This window comes from Cornus florida, unplaced genomic scaffold (genome assembly GCF_030987335.1).
Source record: "Cornus florida cultivar Cherokee Brave unplaced genomic scaffold, ASM3098733v1 CherokeeBrave_3.0.0_Hap2_Chr06, whole genome shotgun sequence".
NCBI lineage: Eukaryota > Viridiplantae > Streptophyta > Magnoliopsida > Cornales > Cornaceae > Cornus > Cornus florida.
In genome coordinates, this window is record NW_026775576.1 from 77,082,127 (window position 1) to 77,103,263 (window position 21,137).

Consider the following 21,137-nt stretch of genomic DNA (forward strand, 5'->3'; position numbering starts at 1 on the left):
TATTAATAATATTCGATCAAACATTAAATACTAAAAAAATATAAGTTTCAATTCAACGAAATTACTAATTAATTTCTAATCTATTAAAAAATAAATTATAAGATACAAGTTTTTGGAACTTAAATAGAAATTTATTTATGAGATGTATAGTTAAACGGATTACACGAGTTTAGCTCCTCAACCCAAACAGGACATGATTAACTAAATGGGTTAATCGTGTCAATTCGTTTACGATCCAAACTCGTTTAAGTAAACCCAAATCCATTTAACTCAGGTCGTGTTAAACTTTACCACCCGGATCAGATCGGGTTACCATAGTAGTATTGGAAACCACCTTAAAACTCTATTTGCCTTTGCAGTTTGGAGTCCTTTTGGAGTCCCCGATAAAAAAACATGTTAAGTGTTTGATAATACATTACTATAAGTTTTTTTTGCACTTAAATTACTTTTAAATTTATTTGATAGCAATATTTTTAAAAACACATTTATTGCTAATTTTACAATAATATCCTTTAATAAAATGTTACCATATTTGATAGTAGTAACTTAATAAGGGAAGGAGTGTAATTGCCTCTATAAAAAATAAAAAGGACAAAATTATCTAAACAAAACGAGTGACCTAAAATATTCTAATTTCTACCCAGGATGGAAAATTAGAATTTGGTGACTAAACTTGAACAATATTATGCTAAAATGACCTCAAGGTCAAGAAAATGTGAATAGTCACCAAAATTAAAACTTAAATGCTAACAAGTGAAGGTAGTGAAAAATTACATAAATATCCTTTCAGTAAAATATTTTATAATTGGACAAATCAACTATTTCCTTTTCTTACTAACTTTTTTTTTTTATTTTTTTTAAGTTTACTCCAAAACTCCATTGATTATGGTTTCAGAGACAATAGGCTCACAACTGGCCTGCCTATATTCCATGAGCTAATCAAATTAGATCAAACATCAGGCCCACAACTCTATACTTTGAGTGATCTCCTCTCCCATTTTTCAAATTTTCATAGACACACATATACATGGCTACCAGGTCCTAATAATGGAGGCACTATGATTGTTATTATTATTATTTTTAAATTTTACATAAGCAACAATGATTGTTATCTCTATTACCGAATAGTTATGTTTGAGATTTGCCATAAGATTATTACTTTAAGGAATAACTCAATACCTGTTTATGAGTTATAGCTTCAATTTTTTTATTTTATTTTTTTTCATGAATACTCTCTTTTATAAAAAATAAAAAATAAAAAATAAAAATAAAAAAGTTGTATAAAGATTTGTTAATAAATAACATGATATTTATGCAATTACAATTGGTTTGGAATGGAATTTATTTGTTTTAATCACTATCATAATTTTACATTCCAAATTTCGACTTATCTAGGATGATCTGTTAGATACAATAAGATAAATCAAATGTTATAATTCAAAGCACAAAATTAAATTATGAATTTTTATTATTCACACACAATACAGAAATATGTGTTAGTAGCCCTACGTTACATTGACTCTTCAAAAGTAGTGAAGTATCAATGTTACACACATATAATTCGGACACGAGTATAGGATATGTGCCCAACTCTTTAGGTTGAACATGTACTTAAAAAATATATCTAATCATTCAAGTTTATTATATGATTACTTTAAACGAGTTGAATGTCTAATTTAACACCGTGTTACTAAAAAGAATGCTTTTAGTCTTTCCTCTTATCTTCTTCCCACCCCTCTTCCTACCTTTCTACCAAAAGGAGTATAGATGTCAGCTATGTGGTTTACCAATTGTTCTATATTTGGTTCTATAAAAAAATTATGTATACCATATAGTTCCCTAACTTTGATATATACCAAGAGTCATTTCATGAGACTACATCCATAGCAAATATGAGTCATACATCAGACATAGAGGTTCGGGATCATTACTCAAGGGTAAAGAAAAACAAAATAGAGAGTATTAGCTCTTAACAAACCTATTCACAGAGAATATTTTCTTTGATCCTCATATAATTAAAAATTTTCATTATCATCACCTTTCTTCTTTTCTCAGCCAGTGTTAGCATCTAAAGCAATCATTTATCATCAACTTTCGTCATTACATTACAGAATGTTGGCATCTAAAGCAATTTCAACAATCATTTCTCACGTTGGTTTTACTAGTGTGTAAAGATTCAAATAAAAATGCAATGGAAATTACCACGACAACAAGTGCCAAACAAAAATGAATTGGAAATAAATATCTTGTACACAACAAATGTTGCAAGTAGGACACTACATGTAATCTGTAACCAACACATTAAACAACCAAGATGACTACATATAAATATGCTTAAGGAAATATTCTCAAGCATGCAAAAAGAATGTTTGAGATGGTGGCATGAGAACTAGTGTTGGTTTAACATAAATGTTAGCATTGAGGTAAATAACCGCACCAGCAACCTCTATCATACATATAAGTAGACATGCATGGAAACTTTATAAAAGATAATGGCTTCTTCAACAGAACTGCAATAACAAAATCAAAATTTGTTGAAACTATGGAGATGTAAACTTTCTATATCCATTTGAATTTAATAAATTAAGGGGAGCCATAATCTTAGCATCTTACCGCATATGTAATGTGCACTAGTTTCATCCAAATAAGTGAACAATACAAGTTGTAGACATAGTCAAGCTCAAATTAAACATGAAAATCCACCCCTGATCCTAGCACTACACAAAAGTTGGAGGGTTAAGTCAATCCAAGCACTTACCAAAAGTTGAGCTGAGCTGAATAGATCGAAGAAGTAAACCATCTTAATTTATATGACAAAGCAAGCACAAAAGCATGTATCGGGTAGGTCAGTAGGATCAGTATGAAAAGTTGCTGAACGCTGCTCTAAGATGGCATTGGCAGAGGGATCCACTCGAAATACAATTATAGTTGCTTGAAGGCGGGGAGCGGGAGGATGGCCGCACCAACTACGATAATGATCAGACCCTGTCCGCACCATGCAGAACATCAAATCCCCCAAATAAAGGAGATCATTCCTTAAGTAATAAAGAGGAAGGGGATGACGATAATTGAAGTACAGGAGGGGCAATTCCCCAATTTTGAACACCTCCTCCACGTTGGAGTCAACATGATAACCGCACAGGTAATCATCACAATAGTAAAACCACATAGAAATGTCATGAGCAAACACACGAGGTTGTAGGAAGGAGAAATTGAGCGATGATTCGGTTATGATTCTCCAGATTTTCTTCGGGATGTTATAGTAAAACACGACATTGGTGTTGATCAAGAGACCAAACCCGTCCAATACAGTTGCATGACATTTAACCCAAACAAACGGTTTCAAAATGAAGCAGGAGGGAGCACCAATAAATGTCCAACCTGAGTCGTCATCATCCGGGTAGAAAACCTCTAAATCATGACCACACAAATCTCGGCTGAGAACAAAAACCCTGTCATCAAAGGGCTTCAAAGGCTGAATGACGATGGGTCCGTACTTTGGAGTATGCATATGTTGATTTGTAACTCCCAAACAACCAGAAACAGTATCATATATGACGACCCTACTAGACTGTGCCTTTCTACTAATGGAACCAAGCATGTAAATTCTGGATCCGAAAGAGAAAAAAGCCATACCACGGGGGAATTCTCTTCCCAAAATGAGCGCCGGCTCTCGCAGCATGAAAGAAGTAGTACTAGTTTTGTTTTGTTTTTTTTTTGTTTTTTTTTTCGGTAATTAAAGAAGAAGTACTATTTGGGTTGCTGAAGATGGTATCCATCTCTATGCGGTAGACGACGTAACGATACTCTGATGTGTCAACACTAACAACCATGTAGAAAGCCGTCTCTTCTCCCTTCTTAATAAACATTCTTCTTTGCGTGCGTGATAAACAAGGACAAAATCAATTTGTTAGAATTGAATCACGCACAGAATAGAGGGGAGATTGATTACAAATGAACATTAGCGCAAACATAAATTTCATATATATAAATATATATACAGTGTGTATGTGTGTGTGGATAGAGAGAGGTAAACAGAGAAAGAGAACCTTCCACGATTGGAATGAGAAAAGCGTGCTGCGCTGCGATTGTGTAGGCAATTTGATGGAGAGAACTGGGAAACCAGAGATGGCCGACAACTCCAAACCCTAGACGCGGATAAACCGAATATCTATATATATTTATATATTACTCCGTATATTTTATATTATTTATATCCTTATAAAAGTGTTTTGAAAAAGCGACTTTTTCCTTTGAATTAAACCGGTTACCCTATATTTATTTCTCTGTGTCATTATTAAATTGGGTCAAGTGCAGAGAATACTTAAAATATCTTTAAAGTTTTAATTTGGTATTAATAAATTCTTCATAAATTACCTATAATATATATACAGTATATATTATATCTGTAAAAAATTAAATAGATTCTTCATAAATTACCTATAATATATTTACAGTATATATTATATCTGTAAAAAATATCTTTAAAGTTTTAGTTTGGTATAAGTAGATTCTTCATAAATTACCTATAGTGAACATTTTATAAGGCATATAAAAATAAATAATTTGGTAAAATGACCTTCCTAAAAAAATAATAATAATAATAATTTGGTAAAATGACACTATTGGGTGATGACCCTCTCATGCAAAAAAACACCCCTAAAGTTTCGCTATGATGTAAATAGGTATTTCTGACAAATTTAAATACTAAGTTGACTAAATTACCCTTATTCAATCCTTTTATAAAATATAAAAAAATAAATAATTTAATAAAATGACCGAAAATGACGGAGAACGCCGCCGGCAATGGACAAGTAAAGATAAAAATAACAGTATAAAAGAAAAATAAAGATAAAAATAGAAAATAAAAAACAAAAATATAGTGCAAACTAAAGAAAATAATTTTTTTTTCAAACTCTAAAAACCAGTGCACACTAATATTGAGAATTTTTTATTTTTTTTAACAATGTTTGTACGAAAAAAAATATTAGTAGAAAAAAGAGTAAACTAGAATCTTAAAAAATTCAAATCTTTGTTTTACAAATTCTCAAAGTTTTTTTTAAAAAAAAAATGTTAGAGATATATATATAGAAAAAAAATTCAAAAAAAAAAAAATACAAAGTAATGCGTACTTACACCCTTATACTATGAGATTAGTAATATATACCCTTGAACATTTTCGAAATAGTAAAAGGGCAAAATGGGCATTACATTATGTCAGAGAGGGTATTTTTGCATACTGTGAAAAGATTAGGGGTGTTGTTTGCATATTTTTTCAAATAAAGGGTAAAAGTGTAACGTGAAGTATAATTTAGGAGTATTTTATGCACTTGTCCCTATTAAATTAACAATAAGAAACGCAAAAACTCTTTCAATTTTATTTGATTAAATCACGTCACAGTTAAAAAGAAGGAAAATTATATAATTGACAACTTTAAAACACCCCGACAAAAACTGACTCACATAAAAAAATTGATGTTAGTTATTCAAAAATTTTAACTCAAAACACAATTCTTTTCATAATGTGACCATCTTAAAATCTTTCTAACTCGAACACGATTCTTTCTGTAACCTCATTATAGCGGTATAAGGTTCTTACTTCCCAAAGGGAGGTTAGGGGTTCAAACCTCGGTAGAGGCTGTGTATGTGAGTATCAACTACGACAAAAAAAATAAATAAATAAATAAAAATGCTTCTATAAGAATTCTATAAAAATAAAAAAATAATTAAAAAAAAATTATTTAATTAATTAATTAATTTCTACAAAATATAAGAATTTTCATTTGAAGTTTTGAATATCAACAAAAATTGATGATTCGAAAACCTAAATTCTTATTCTATTGATTTGTTTGCCCTTTCGTTCATAGTTATTGTTTTGTTAAATTTTCAAATTCAATTGTTAATTTCTTTTAGAGTTTTTTCTTTTCATTAACTAAAGAGAGTTATTTTTGTTACTTTATTTTTGGAGAGTTTTTGTTTTGAAATGCATCTTATATTTTAATTTTAAATGACCTACATTTACTCTATCACATGAAGTCTCGGTTTTGTATTTGTCGGGCTAAATAGCACGACTCTAAAAAGAAAGAATCATCTCTTAACTAAAAGGAGAAAAAAGGGAAAGAAAGAAAAAAAGAAAAAAACCATGTTCTTCCTCTTTCCTCTTAGTACTAACCATAAACAAACAACTCTTTCTCTTCCCATTACAAAATTTCTAAATTGTAATGCATAACATAATATAGATAATATATTGTATTTGTTTTGTTAAAATCAATAGTTAACGAGTTTTGATTGTTAGAGTGATTTGATATATTCAAATAATATAATTCTAGGAATTTGTACTTTGTAAATTTAGATTTATGGAACAAGTAATTTTTGGTTTGTGATTATTTTCTTTTACTCTCTCCTCCAATTTTAGAGAATTTTTAGTTTCTGTTTGTGAGGGGAAAGAGGAAGCACCATTTTGTTTTTTTTTTTTACTCTTCTGTTATACTATGTAAGAGATGACTTTTCTTTTTTAACTGTAACGTATCCTAGCCAAAGTCAGATTCGGGGAGTTTTCTCATTTTCTATCTGGCGCCTATATTAACAATTACACAAGTTAACATCCTTTTTAAACATAAACACTATCTGTCGTTGACAGGCAAACACAGCCTTAAATAATGTGAAATATCTAGTTTGTCCTTGAATAAAATATTTATTTTTCAATATAAAATATTTACTATTTTAAATGATAAAAGAGTCCTTATAAGAATATTAACCACATTCACCTTATTACTTGGTAACCAAAAGTAATGTAATCTAATGATACTTCTTCGCCTTTCCGTAATGATTCGAACCCTGGTCATAATGGTTCAACGACAACTCCAACTCACGAGGACACTGTCAACAATAAATCCTACTCTATGGTATTATTATATCGGTTAATTTCATTGACACACCCTCAGGTTTGACCATTTTTCACTCTTAAACATCTTTCAAAAATAACTATCACTTAGGTCCATTCTCACTTTTCTATCACAATCTTTGTTAAAAATATGTAAAAAGATAATTTTGCCCTCTAATTTTTTTTAAAAGAAAAATTTTACCCTTAAAAGACAATCTTGCAAAATTCTTTTGTGATCAATGCTAAAAGAGAGGAGGGTCATTTCGCCGAAGACGATGACAGCGATATAGAATCCGGATTAGGGTTTGAGTCCGGACCCGAATTTGGCTTTTGAGAGATTCCAAAATATTTGGATGGTTAGGGTGGTGTCGGTGGTGAGATTGAGCGTTTTGGAGCCCTGTTTGGTCTATAAAAAGAAGGGTTTGGTTTGGAGGTGGAAAAAAAAGGTGGAGAAAGAAAGAAGATAGAGGTTTTGGTGGACGGCAGTTAGAGAGACAACAGAGCTGTGGTGAAGCTGAGGCGATGCACTGGCGCAACAGGGCTGAACTTCTTGACGGCATGGCAATAACTTACCAACTAAGGATGATAGTGGCTGGCACTTAAATGTTCAGTAGTGGAAGAAGACAATCATGGGGAGGAGGTCGTCGGACAGTGGTGGTTTGGTGGGAAGGAAGAAGACGAACTAGATATTGCAGGTGGATCCTGCCTAAACCACGTTGCTTCCAGACCAAAATGCCTTCGTTGATTCACTATTTGTGCAGTTATGGGGGTGAGGGTAAGGGTGGGTTTTGTGGTGGTGGTTATGGGGGTGGGGGTGAGAATGGTGGTGCTGTGGTGGCCGCCGGTGTTGGTGTTCGACCGGTGTGTGATGCTTGTTGTATGACGGCGTCGTGTGCTGTGTTTATAATACACACACACACAGAACACGTGTATGTGATATTTCCCAATTTTCGAACACGGATTGATCAAGTTCGCATCTGAAAACTAGGAGATATTAAAATAATTTATAATAAACGAGTACATAATATAAGGGAATAAGAATAAATAAATAATAATCGCTGAAAGAAAAACTAAATAATAAATACTAAATCCTTCCATAACAAAACCTCCAAATAAATCCAATAAAAAATGAATCTCCATAACGTAGCCCTCCAAAAACAACCATAAATAAAATATTACAAAGTACAGCTCGAGAATAAGAATATCATGGACCCCTAAATAAAATCTCATAACTGAAATAAATAATAAAATCCAAATAATGAAGTATAAACAATAAATGAAGTCTAAGATACAGTCCTACATCGACAATCCGAAAAAGTGAATATGGAAGCTCTTTGATCAGTACGAACGAACTCTAAGTCTAAAATTGTCGTGAACTAGAAAAATAGATAGTCAGTCAGACCCACCGTAATACCCCTATATGTTAAAGGTTTATTTTATTTAAGTTGTTTACATTATTTGATTATTTGTTTTATTTGATTTAAATTGCTTATTTTTATTATGATTATTTGTTTGTTTAATTGTCTAATTAAATTGTTATGGTTGATTAATATAAATGATTTCTATATTTTACGTGTGTGCTTAATTTCTTAATGTGAGTTTAATTGCTATATTTATTTAATTATTTATTTTATTTTAATGTAGTATGGATTGAACTTAGAGTTAGTAAAATTCAAAATTGATAGGTTTGGGCCCGATGGAAAGGCCAAGGTGTGTTGAGAAGGCTTTGGGCCCGTGGGGTGATGTAGGTGTGTTTAGGGTATATATATTATTAAAATATTATTTTAGTTAAATTAAATTATCTTAAATGTATGTATGTGTGTGTATATATATACTATCTCCGTCCCTTATTAGTTGTTCATCTTTGATTTTATAACTTTTTAAAATTATCAAATTGTCCTTTTTAATTTAAATATATATAGTAACAAAGTTTGAATTTTTTTAAAAAGATAAAGGAGAATGATAGAAATATAAAGAAAAAATGTTTTGACTTTTTAAAGAGGACAACTAATTTGGGACATATAAAAAAAGAAAAATGGAGGGACGGAAGGAGTATATATATATTTATATATTCATTATTATAGATATATATTAGGATATTATTATTATTATTAGAGTAAATTGCACTCACACCTCTAAAGTTTGGGTCAATGCCACTAGAGAGGTCAGCGCAGAATTTTACATTGACTTCTTAAATTTCAAAGTCATATTTACCCTAAACTTGTTAACCCACCAAAATAACCCTAATCAATATTTTGTGTTCCCCTCTCACCCACCACCGCAACACCCATACACCGCCCTACACACGTGACGCTGCAACCCATGCCACAAACGTCGCATCGCCATATTAAACACAACACACAACGCCACCCACCAACACACCCGCATAACGCCACCCATTGCCACATCAAACACCGCCTCTGGGTCAAAGAAGATAATCGGTCACCCCACCACAACCACCGCCATACCTGCACACCCATACACTGCCCGACCTTAACCCTACCCACGGCGAAATTACCGGGCACGATTGGCGGCGAGCTAGGGTGCCGCCTGGAGGAGGGCTACGTCACGATCGACGATGTTGCTCAAATAACCGGGCACGATTGACGAAGCTGCTCAAACTGTTAGAAGTGGGCCTCTGGGGAGTGATCTCCATCGCGAATCTGCCCGAGCAAGTTGTAGGGATCAAGCAGGGGGGTCGTAGGCTCGAGCCACGAATCTGCCCCACGGTCTCTTTTTGACGCCGCGAAACCTGATCTCCTTCATGGCGACTGCCGGTCCAGATCCGTTGGTTTCTCCGGCAGCGCTGTCAGCCTTCATCTTAATACTTTATTTTTCTCTTTCAGCTTCGTTGAGTTCATCTAGTCAGTCATGAGTCTAAGAAGAATTAAGGTCTTAGAGAGAGAAAGTTAGAGAGGGGCAGAAATACCTGTCAAAGGTTAGAGAGAAAATGAAAAACGGAGGTTCTTCAAAATTTAATTTACAGAGTTATATTAGTAAGATAAAAGAGCAAAATATACCTCTAAAGTATATTATTATTGTATAATGCATCCTGAACTATTTTTGAAAACAAGTTACTCTTTTGAACTATACTATTATTGCAAAATGGCCCCTTTAAAGGTCCCGGAGGCCAATTTCCGACCAACAGAGGAACATAATAAATAATTTATCCGTACTTGTTAATTTATTATAAAAAATATAAAATATCCAGGTATAAAATTTTAATAATGCCCTTTTAAGATTTTTTTCTTCATCTTCCCAAACGAGGCTGAATTTTGTGTCAAACCACCCGCTTTCTCCATCACTGGAAACAAATTCATAGTTGTTGCCATCGCAGAAGGACGAAAGGTATCAGGCACGCCTGCAACATAGCAAACAGCACAATTAAATCTCTATTTCAGTTGGAGACCAAGAACCCTCTTATATACAAGAAAGAGGTTTTCAGGTTTTTATCTATAAAAGAAAAAAGGAAAAAAAAAAAAAAAAAAACAGAGAAAACATGGAATAATTTCGAAGATGTTATCAAAGGACTCAGATGCACCATCGCCGCCACAACTGACCGACACTGTCGACGAATTGCTCGCCGCCATTCGTGACTCGACTCCCATGGCTGCTGATAAGCCTGTCGCCGCTGTCTCGACAGCGCCGACGATCCACTGTAGCAGGCAATGTTTCGGCTTGAGGACGAGTTCAGATCGTTGATGAAGCAAGGCAGTGGGTCAGGGATGATAAATGATCTGCATGAGATCGCGATGCGGACGGTGGCTGCTGGATTTGGCAAGGAGTGCTCGCACGAGTACAGTACTTGCCGGAGAGAGTTCTTGGAGGAAAGCTTGTCGACAGGCTTCCTTCACCTTCCGTTCAAGGAAAACAGCAAACATATAATGCGCTATTATCACCAAGCCATTAAAGGAAAGACGCCCACTTCTTCCTCATCCATTTTTCATTGATTGTGAAAGAATTTAGTAAAATTGATAAACAATTGGAGATTTCAGTAATTTCTTAATGAACCCAGCCACGCACGGACTGTGAGGAGGAAACGGTTCAGATTGGTAAAAAAATGACTGAGTCAAATGAATGTTGAGCTTGTTAACCGAACTTGAAGCATCATATTATGCAAGACTCAATGTCCATGCCTTCTACCCACTTAAAAAAGTAGTCTGTGGCTAAGAAAATATAGCAATGTTGTTTAGAAAGATACTGCCAATCATATCTACTGCCCCTTGGAAAGATACATTTAACTATTTAAGTTCATAATGATGAGAAAAATTACTAACATGAATTAACAATTAACATGGCATTCGAAATCGTCGGATGCCCAGTTCGAAGCCAACTATGCCGTTCCGTCGTTGAGGGAGACGAAGATTTTGCACAGGAAAAATAAAAATATGAGGGCACTATTGATATTTTGTACCCATGATATTATATATCTCTTATAATAAATTTTTAAGGAAGGGTATATTAGTAATTGTGTCTCTTTGTTAGTTGAAATTTAGTCTCCGGTGACCTTTAAGAGGGCATTTTGCAACAATAGTGTAGTTAAAGGGGGGCAACTTGTTTAAAAATAATAATTCAAGGTGTATTATGCAATAAAATTAAAAATAAATAAATAAATAAATAATTTAAAATTTTAAAAATTAATTTTTTTAAAAAAAATAAAAAAATAAAAAATTTAAAAATTTAAAAATAATAATTAATGGATCCACGGGCCATAACTGGTTAACCCCACTCATTTTTAATCCGTTCTGAACGGATTGAATATATTTGCCACCCTAGGTATAGTTTAGGGGTTTTTTTTTGCTTTTTTGCCTATTAATAATTTACACTTTTGATGTATTTGTTGACGAAATCAAAAGTAAAAATGATCATTTTCTCGAGTAAAGGGAGGTATGTAAACTTTTGAAATCGGTGTCAATGTAAACTTGTGCATTCACCGTCGGCTGAGTGGCAGTGACCCAAACCTAAGCCCATGTGAGCGCAAATTACCCCAATTATTATTATTTTAGTTGGATTTAGTTTAGGATTTGTGGGATCTTTATATATATATATATGGGTTAATTTCAATGACACCCCCCTGAGGTTTGGCTAAATATCACATTGAGACATCTTTCGAAAATAAGTATCACTCAGACCCCAAATCCATTTTCCGTCTCTAACACCGTTAAAAGGCTGTGAATGTACATTTTTACCCTCATTTTTTAATTATATTTTAATCCAAAATATAAAAAATCTTGAATGACCAAATTGCCTTCATTGATTAGTATGACCCACAATTCTCTCTCTTAACTTAATGGAGGTTTTTTTGTTGTAGCTCGTCACCGGAACTATTGGTGTTGTAGTTCTGTGTTGTTCCCCAGAAATAATGGAGGTTTCTGAACTGGAGCAAGCGGTTTGTTTGTTGTAGCTCACTATTTGGGTCCCTTGAAGCTTGTCTTATGGGAACTGAAACACACAGTACGGGCCGGAACTAAAGCTTATTAGAACTGAAACTCTGAGATGTCACTGAAGCTTTTTTTGTAGTTTCCACCGATTGAAGCTCACCTGAATTATGCACCGACTGAAACCCACCAATCTGTTGGGTCTGAATGAGGCTCGTCAAAAATTGTTCTCAATTTTTTTGGTAAATGTGGGGGTTCGTTTTCGTAACACAATAAAAGACATATAAATGGTGATATCATACACAAATCTGAGTGATTCAGACAACATAATAGGATCCGAAGTGGACTAAGAGAGGTGGAAGCACAGGCAAACTCGAGAGAGAGAGGGTGAAGATGGCAGTGTCATGGTAGACCATTGACTCCCTTGATGAGGGTGTATGGAGAAAGCATAAAGGTTATTTTCTCCTCCCTTGTTGCTCTACCTTTACTTGGTCTTGGAACACATCCTTATATAGGCCAAGTAAGAGGTTGGGTGATGTCATATGACATCATATGTGGGGCCCATTAACATTATAAAATAATGTTAATTAAGATGGGTCCAGAATGTATGGGAGTCAAAATGGTATCTCTCTCCGCGAGTCAGGTCGAGTGTTAATTCAACGAGCCCTGAACTTCATCCACCAAACCAAGAACTTCCTCGGATCCCAAGTAATCCTGAGTCCTGCTCTCAACTCAGGTCTTCTAGTTTTCGATCTTCTATTCGAGGTATACTGATAACGTAGTAAATGGCACGTATCTTTGACCGTTGACCGTTTGATTTGTGGGCCATCGTTGCTGATGTGGCGTAGTTTGTTGACTATTTGACCAAGCTATGTGGTCATTGTCGATGATGTGGCATAATTCTTTGACTATTTGACCAAGTTATGTGGGCCATGTGGGCTAATATATTTTGGACACCTACATTTTGTCCCCCTGCGCGGATGCTCTTTGCAGAATTCATAAAAGAGTAGTCGTGCATAAATGACTCGAGAGTGGTGTTATATGCGAGGTTTGACGACCTAGTGAAATACTAGGGCTTGGTGACCTAAGGGTGAGGCCTTCTGGTTTGATGACCTGGGTGGGATGCCAGGGTTTGGGTACTTGGGGGGATGCCAGGGTTTGGGTACCTGGGCGTGATGCCAGGGTTTTGAGTACCTGGGCGCGATGCCGGGGTTTAAGTACCTGGGCGCGATGTCATGGTTTTGAGTTCCTGGGCGCGATGCCAGGGTTTGGGTACCTGGGCATCGCACCCAGGAACTCAAACCCTGGCATCGCGCCCAGGAACTCAAAACCATGACATCGCGCCCAGGAACTCAAAACCATGATGCCAGGGTTTAAGTACTTGGGCGGGAAGCCAGGGTTTTGAGTACCTGGGCGTGATGCCAGGGTTTTGGGTACCTGGGCGCGATGCCAGGGTTTTGGTACCTAGGCGCGATGCCAAGGTTTTGGTACCTGAGCGCGATGTCAGGGTTTTGGGTACCTGGGCGCGATGCCAGGGTTTTGAGCAGGAATGTGAGTGCGCTAGTTAGAGTGCGTAAAAGTATGCCAGCCAAGTGGATGGCAATGGACACTGCAAAACAAATGAGAAGTGCGAGTTAGGTTATGTTAGCACGATCAAGTATGAATGAGGATTTGCACGATGAAGTGTGATACAGTAATGGCACAAGCGAGTGCAAGTGAGTACTGGCAAGGGCGAGTGTAAGTGAGTACTGGCATGAGCAAACTGCAAGTAAGTGTGCGAGTGAAGCGGCCAATTTGATGTGTAGTGTCAATAGTTTATATAGTCCCCTTGTACGGGTAGACTTTGTAGAAGATAGAATGATAGTTGTGTATAAATGATGTGTCGGCCTGGTAGCCTAGGTTGGAATGTTTTATTTTGCAAAATTTTTAAGTGTTTTAATTCGAGACATGTTTGAAATGAAAACATTTGATGAGAATCCAATCTTTTTAAGTGTGAGAACTCGAGAAAGGTTTAAAGGGCCGGCCTTGTTGCCTTGGTTTTAGTACTTGAGAACCGATTGTTCATGGTTTTGGTACTCGGGGATGGATTGCATCACTTAAGGTTTTAGTACTTGAGGATAGATCGCTCAAGGTTTTGGTACTCGATGACAGATTGCTCAAGGTTTTCATATAAACGTAATATACTGATGAAATGTGATGACCATGTGAGGGGCCAACGTTTTGTGATTTAAGTAAAGTGAGAAAGCTTAAAGATGAGTAAGTTTGCGAGCCAAATGACTAGCATGAGACACTATTGCATAAGTGAGAGTATTTCTTGTGTCGAGGAGATATGACGTTTTTCTTGACATTGAGTGTGTCCATGTGATAAGTAGATTTTTTATTTCGTGTATAAAGTTTCGGACCTCACATGTGAGATGTCGCGAGAGTAAGGTAAGATGTCTCAAAAGTAATCTTTCTTTAGCTTTTTTTTTTTTAAAGGGTATAGAGTATGACAAGACACGTGTGTTTAGTCATACTTAATACTTAGACATTTTGGAAGTTATAAAGTAAGCAAACATGCATGCTATTGTGGACAATAGCATTAACTAATAAAGTGGCTCGATGGAACGTGTGCCATGTGAAAGAGTGGTGCTTAGGATATGTAGTTGTAAAGACTGAGCGTGTGTGCAACAGATACCATAGGAAGGCTAAAAAGTAGAGCAAACCCATGAAATGTGTTAAGTGAATATATATATATATATATATATATATATATATATATATAGCTAGTCCCCCCTGTACGAATGCCGCTTGTAGAAATTACAAAAGGGTACATGTGCATGAATTTATATAGATATTGAAGGTGAATATGAGCCAAATGAAAGGCATGCAGCACTGCGAACACCATAGGTAGAGTTACATTGAGAAAATATTTATATTGTGATTTCAATAATGTGTGCAAGTCAAGTAAAAGACATTCAGTACTGTAACGTGAAGCGATTTGAGGTGGAGGTGGATTTAGAAGAAAAAAAAAATTTTGAACCTCAAAGGTGAGGTGTCTCGAGAAGTGCTCCTCGGATAAGAAATTTTTTTCTAAGTTTTTTGTAATCGAAGTTGCCAGGAGCTTGAGAGAAAGAGAGCGCCCACAAGTTAGCCAGCATGGGACTGAGTTTGAGGGGTTTCAAGTGCATGGGTACAAGTGTGATATGAGGTGTATAACAACGTGTGGGTTTGGGTAGAACACATAGGTTCCAAGTTGTTTACTTGAAGTGCCGAAAGTGAGCTTGGCAACAAATTGAGTTACAAGGCTTCATTTTGAGACGGGTGTCGGGGTGTTGTTTCCGGACATTGAGTAGCAAAAATGTGTTTTGATATCTAATGTCAAGTGTCATGTATATATTATTGAATATATGTTTCCACGTCAGATATGTGTGGATAGGGAAGTCTGTACAAGTGAGATGTTGTGAGAGTTGTGAGAGCATCCATATGTGTATATTCATATATATCATGACACAAGCTTGCAAAATGTAAGCACCAAAATGACAGCTGCAACTTAGCTAGCAAATGGACCTTTCCAATAAAGTACCATAAAAATGCATATATGTATATACACACCAATGTGGAAGTAAAAGTCTACAGTGAGAGTTCAATATATTTTGAGGAGAAGAGTTTTAAAAGTTGTGCAACGAAGTCAAGTCCATCAGTAAAAGTCGACTTAGACTTATGATCACGTGTTAGTGTAAGCTTTTGTATGGATATTTATTTTTAATATCAAATGGTACTGTCTTTATGTGTACATGCATAAATGAAGTTCTGTCTTTGGTAAATGTGTGGAAGACATCTGACACTACAGAGGTGACATGGATTTACATGTACAAAATTTTATAACACGACCGCGATGGTGTGTGCGATGCCAACAAACGGCACGAGGCACTCCAACTGAAATGATATGTACTGGTGGATCGCGACTTAATATTGTGATGAGTGAGTGAGTGGTGCGAGAGTTTGAGGGTGAGTTAAGCGGCTGCTATTCCACTGCATATGTGTTTGTCGGATTGTGTAGCTCAGTGTCGAGGAGGAAGCATGAGGATGCCAACTTACAAATTTGTGGTAACCAGCACTAGCCATTCATGTCTTGAATATTCACAGCATAAAAGAATAATAACATATAAAGAGGATAAAATATTGACTGTACCAGTTATGTATGAGCCAAAGGATAAAGAATTTATTTTTATTTATTTATTTTTTTGGCTCGAGGATTCATGTCTCGAATGTAGTTTGAGACTCATTTGCGACTTGCTGGTCGAGGGTCTCATTGATATTAAATGAGCTCGAGGTAGGCAAGACGCTTGTCATCATCGCCTTTAACTAGAAAAGCTCAAGGATTGGCGATCACAGACAATGGTTTATAGGGGAGACCTCTTATTCGTACCCAAGAAGGAGAAATAGGTCAGCTGGACGACTGGCAGTCTAACCTAGACACAAAACGAAACCGCTTGCGGACTTTGAGTATGGCCTTTGGTATTTTAGCATTTCATTGGCATATATTTATAGAAAGTGGTTCTATGATGAGAAATCATGTGACACACAAACTTATAAAGAAAAGAGAGAGGGGGGGTCCGGTGATTGATTATGCTCCAGTAAAATAAGCAAATGTTGGTCTTATCATATAGTGGGTCGAGAAGCATGGGTGCATCGAGGATCCAACGAATCGAGCACGAGCTGATGTTAGAAAGTGCATGCTTACGTGATAGCTGTCTCATGATACTCTTTTGAACAAACCAGTGATACTCTTTTGAAAGTCACAAACATTCGAGATCCCTAGCCGTGTAAGTTAGTATCATAGTGTTCCTCGAAGACTCGCGTCAGCGAGAACTAGTGCAGCTGACTTTGAGTACAAGAGTAAGTTGATATAAATATATATATATATATTTCACTTTGAATGATCAGCTACAAGGTTGACTTTGTGTAATTTCGTAGCGCATATACGCTTTGATGATTCAACGTGAAGTATCGAGAGTTGGAAAGTTCCCTTCTCGACAAACAAACAAAATATATGATTCCCCTCTAGCAAGGTCATATCAGTGCTGTTGGTTTTAACAATGTCGGTAATGAGCAGTGAAAAGTCATGGAAAAGAACCTTTCAATATATCTCGGTTATGTAAGGCTAGTGAACATTACTGTATACCCGGATGGGGATAGATATGAAGTCACGCTATAGCTTATAGTATGAATAGTTGTGTAGGTGCTAGTACAAGATTTTTATTTTTTTATAGAAAATCTGTCAAAATTAAAAGCTTCACGTGGTGAAGTCGGGAAAAAAAGATATATATATATACACACACACACTTTATGCATACCTGTCTGTATACATATATATTTATGAGTGTTAAAAATATATAGATATATGTATATACATAAAGAGTGATGTGAACCAAAGACCCATACATTACGCATACCTTTCCTTTACAAAGTGTGTCCTCTGGTAAGACCCAGGCAGGTTACAACCTAAGCGAAATAGTCATAGTAGGTAGCAAGGCCAGTGACACGATATCGACGGGGCTCGTCGTTGACGAGGTGAGACTGCTTTTATTTGAAACAACTCGATAACAATTCACTCGGGGCTAGTCAAATGCGTAAGGGCTTGGTTGCGAGGGCTGCTATCAATGGTTGCGTGGACTGCTATCAATGGTTGCGAGGACTGGTTGCGAGGGCTGCTATTAATGGTTGCGAGGACTGCTATCAATGGTTGCGAGGACTGGTTGCGAGGGCTGCTATCAATGGTTGCGAGGACTGCTATCAATGGTTGCGAGCTCTTGCCCATAGGTTGCGAGGAGTGCATGATGTGGCTCTATCAATGGTTGCGAGGGACGCGAGGTGCTACGCGAAGTTCTGGCCTCGAGTTGTAACTGAGGCTGCGCCGAGGAACGCGAGGTGCTAGGCGAAATTCTGGCCTCGAGTTGTAACTGAGGCTGCCTGTAATTGAGGCTACATCGAGGAAGGCGAGGTCATGAATGGTGGGCCGGCCGTGAAGTTGACAGGTGGGTGAACCAAACTGGTTGCACAAATGGAATTGCTGGGCATCGACGAAACTGCCGATAAGAGAATCGCTGGGTATTCGACCAACGTGGGTTTAAATCGACAGAGGCAAAACTGCTAAACAAGTGGCAGCGAAGAAGAATGGCAGCATAAAATCGACCGGCGTTGGCGATTTGGGAGAGAACAGCTACCTAAAGTTGATGGTTGGAAGTCGATGGGCTCAGCTTCGAAAACAACCACCGAACAAGAAAGTGGCAGCGAAGAAGGCTGAGCAGAACGGTGGTCTGGCGAGTCCATCTATGGAGTCTGATGGCGACGGTGATCGACGAGCTGCAGTCTGTTGGTGACAGCGAACGGTGAAACCTGTATCAGTCCGGACCCGTCCTTGTGTGTACCAGCTGCCCAATTGGCGCGTACGAGATCGACCAGCGTGGTTGGTTCAATGAAATTGATGGGCCTCCAACAAGATAATCACATTGCAGCTCAAAATACATTCAAAATTTACATCCCTGAAATTGCATTTTCGATTTTTTCCTCCTATCATTCATATGTTGGGGTGGTTTGAGTAAGCACAAAGATGGTGCGTTATCATCGATAGAGATGTCGAAGGTAAAAGTGTCTTGTAATGCTGCAACAAGAAGAATAAGTTTCTGGGATGACAGTGTTGTCTCTGAACTTGGTTTCTATTAGCATACATGTACCTAAGCATAGAAGGAAGACAATACATTGACAACAACATAAGAATGAGCTTGGGTCGTGGATATCAACAGGTTTCGTCATCAACGACCATGTAACCTAAAATCTAAGGGTCTTGCTGCTTGTATGAGAAATATATATATTTGACGTGTTTTTTTTTTCAAATAAATGTATCTCAAAGCATGCGGAGGGGCCATGGTCTACCCAGTGTGTCGCTAGACAGATAGATGGTGTCTAGATTAGTATTGGAATATGAAAAAATATATAAAAGGCCAAAGTATTATATACTGTGATATTGAAAGAGCTTAAGTTGGTGAGACTGCTCTCATTTGAAATAAGCTTCATAAAGCTCAACTCAAGCCAGGTCTGGTGTCAGACTTTTAAAGAGATGGCACGTGGGTTTTGTAGCATTATATACGTAATAAATGGAGTGTGGGGTTACTCACCCTTAATATATGTATAACACTTGCAGCAGGTTATTTATTTATTCATTTTTTTAGTTGAATACTCGCAGGTTTCTTTACCTGCATGTGATGACAAGTCAAGTCAAGTCAATACTAGGTGCTGAGTTTGTGTAACACAGTCTCCTAGGTGGAAAAAAAAAAAAAAAAAAGAAGTTTGTGGGCTAAGTAAAATTTGAAGATTGTGTAGTCAAATCATGATAGCGTGTAGAGTTGAATTAATTGTCTACATGAATGTAGGCTACGAAAGCGTCTTACATGGTTGGAAAAGGCTAATAGACCCCTAAACAATCTTAATAAATGGATAGAGAAAGTAACTGAGCAAGAAAGAGATAACATCTCCTTGATGGGACCATTAGTAAAATAAACAATCTTAGGCATAAAGCAACAACTCCTTTGCGAGATTGTATGCAAGATTGTGTACTAAAGTCACCTTTATTATCATTACAGTGGGTGTGGGTAGTCCCTATTACAGTGGGTGTTAAAGCAATAGTTTAGAAACAGATGTAAGAGTGGGACTAATTAATAGCGAGAACGTATGTATTACTTGTAGTTGTATGACGAATAAAATAGAGATGCCATTAAACATGGGTTCTCTTAAATTTCCGTACACTATTGGTCGTAACCTGATTGTAGGTCACGAAGATGGTATATATATATATACATATATATATATATATGTATATTTGTGTGTAACGAAAAGAAAGTCATGGCAAGTGATTAACAAGTATATGCAAAGAATTGAAGAAGCTTAAAGCATAGAACGGGCTCACTAGAAACGAGGTAGTAAACCTCAAGCTTCAGAGGTATATTGTAGAAGGATGGTCGCCTGAGTCCATCGACTTTGTGCTGATATTCCTAGCGGAGTAGCCAAATTGTGGGAGTTCGTATTCGTAACACAATAAAATACATATAAATGGTAATATCATACACAAATCTGAGTGATTCAGACAACATAATAGGATCTGAGGTGGACTGAGAGAGGTGAAAACACAGGCAAACTCGAGAGAGAGAGGGTGAAGATGGCAGTGTCATGGTAGACCATTGACTCCCTTGATGAGGGTGTATGGAGAAAGCATAAAGGTTATTTTCTCCTCCCTTGTTGCTCTACCTTTACTTGGTCTTGGAACACATCCTTATATAGGCCAAGTAAGAGGTTGGGTGATGTCATATGACATCATATGTGGGGCCCATTAACATTATAAAATAATGTTAATTAAGATGGGTCTAGAATGTATGGGAGTCAAAATGGTATCTCTCTCTGCGAGTCAGGTCGAGTGTTAATTCAACGAGCCCTGAACTTCATCCACCAAACCAAGAACCTCCTCGGATCCCAAGTAATCCTGAGTCCTGCTCCCAAATCAGGTCTTCTAGTTTTCGATCTTCTGTTCGAGGTATATTGATAACGTGGTAAATGGCACGTATCTTTGACCATTGACCGTTTGATTTGTGGGCCATCGTTGTTGATGTGGCGTAGTCTGTTGACTATTTGACTAAGTTATGTGGTCATTGTTGATGATGTGGCATAATTCTTTGACTATTTGACCAAGTTATGTGGGCCATGTGGGCTAACATATTTTGGACACCTACAGTAGGTGATACTCAAAGCCCACTCAGTCTGCTCTTAAGCGCACCGGTTGGGTACTGTAGCTTTCACTGTTGGTTTGTCACTAAGAATTTTCTGTTGGTTGCCGTTCTAAA

The 21,137-nt window shown here is 36.6% G+C and overlaps 1 protein-coding gene across 2 annotated transcripts; it reads right to left on the reverse strand.

Moving 5' to 3' along the window:
• Positions 1 to 2,530: 2,530 nt before the first annotated feature.
• Positions 2,531 to 4,185, reverse strand: LOC132312167 (uncharacterized). Of its 2 annotated transcripts, none has more exons than XM_059810425.1 (2): positions 4,050 to 4,185; positions 2,531 to 3,870 (listed from the first exon to the last, which is right to left on the reverse strand). In XM_059810425.1, the coding sequence occupies exon 2, from the start codon at positions 3,680 to 3,682 to the stop codon at positions 2,807 to 2,809; it is 876 nt and encodes a 291-aa protein (XP_059666408.1). In that variant the 5' UTR covers positions 3,683 to 3,870; positions 4,050 to 4,185; the 3' UTR covers positions 2,531 to 2,806. The 2 variants fall into 2 exon arrangements, with proteins under 2 accessions (XP_059666408.1, XP_059666409.1); XM_059810426.1 differs by having other exon boundaries at positions 2,531 to 3,873.
• Positions 4,186 to 21,137: the final 16,952 nt, after the last annotated feature.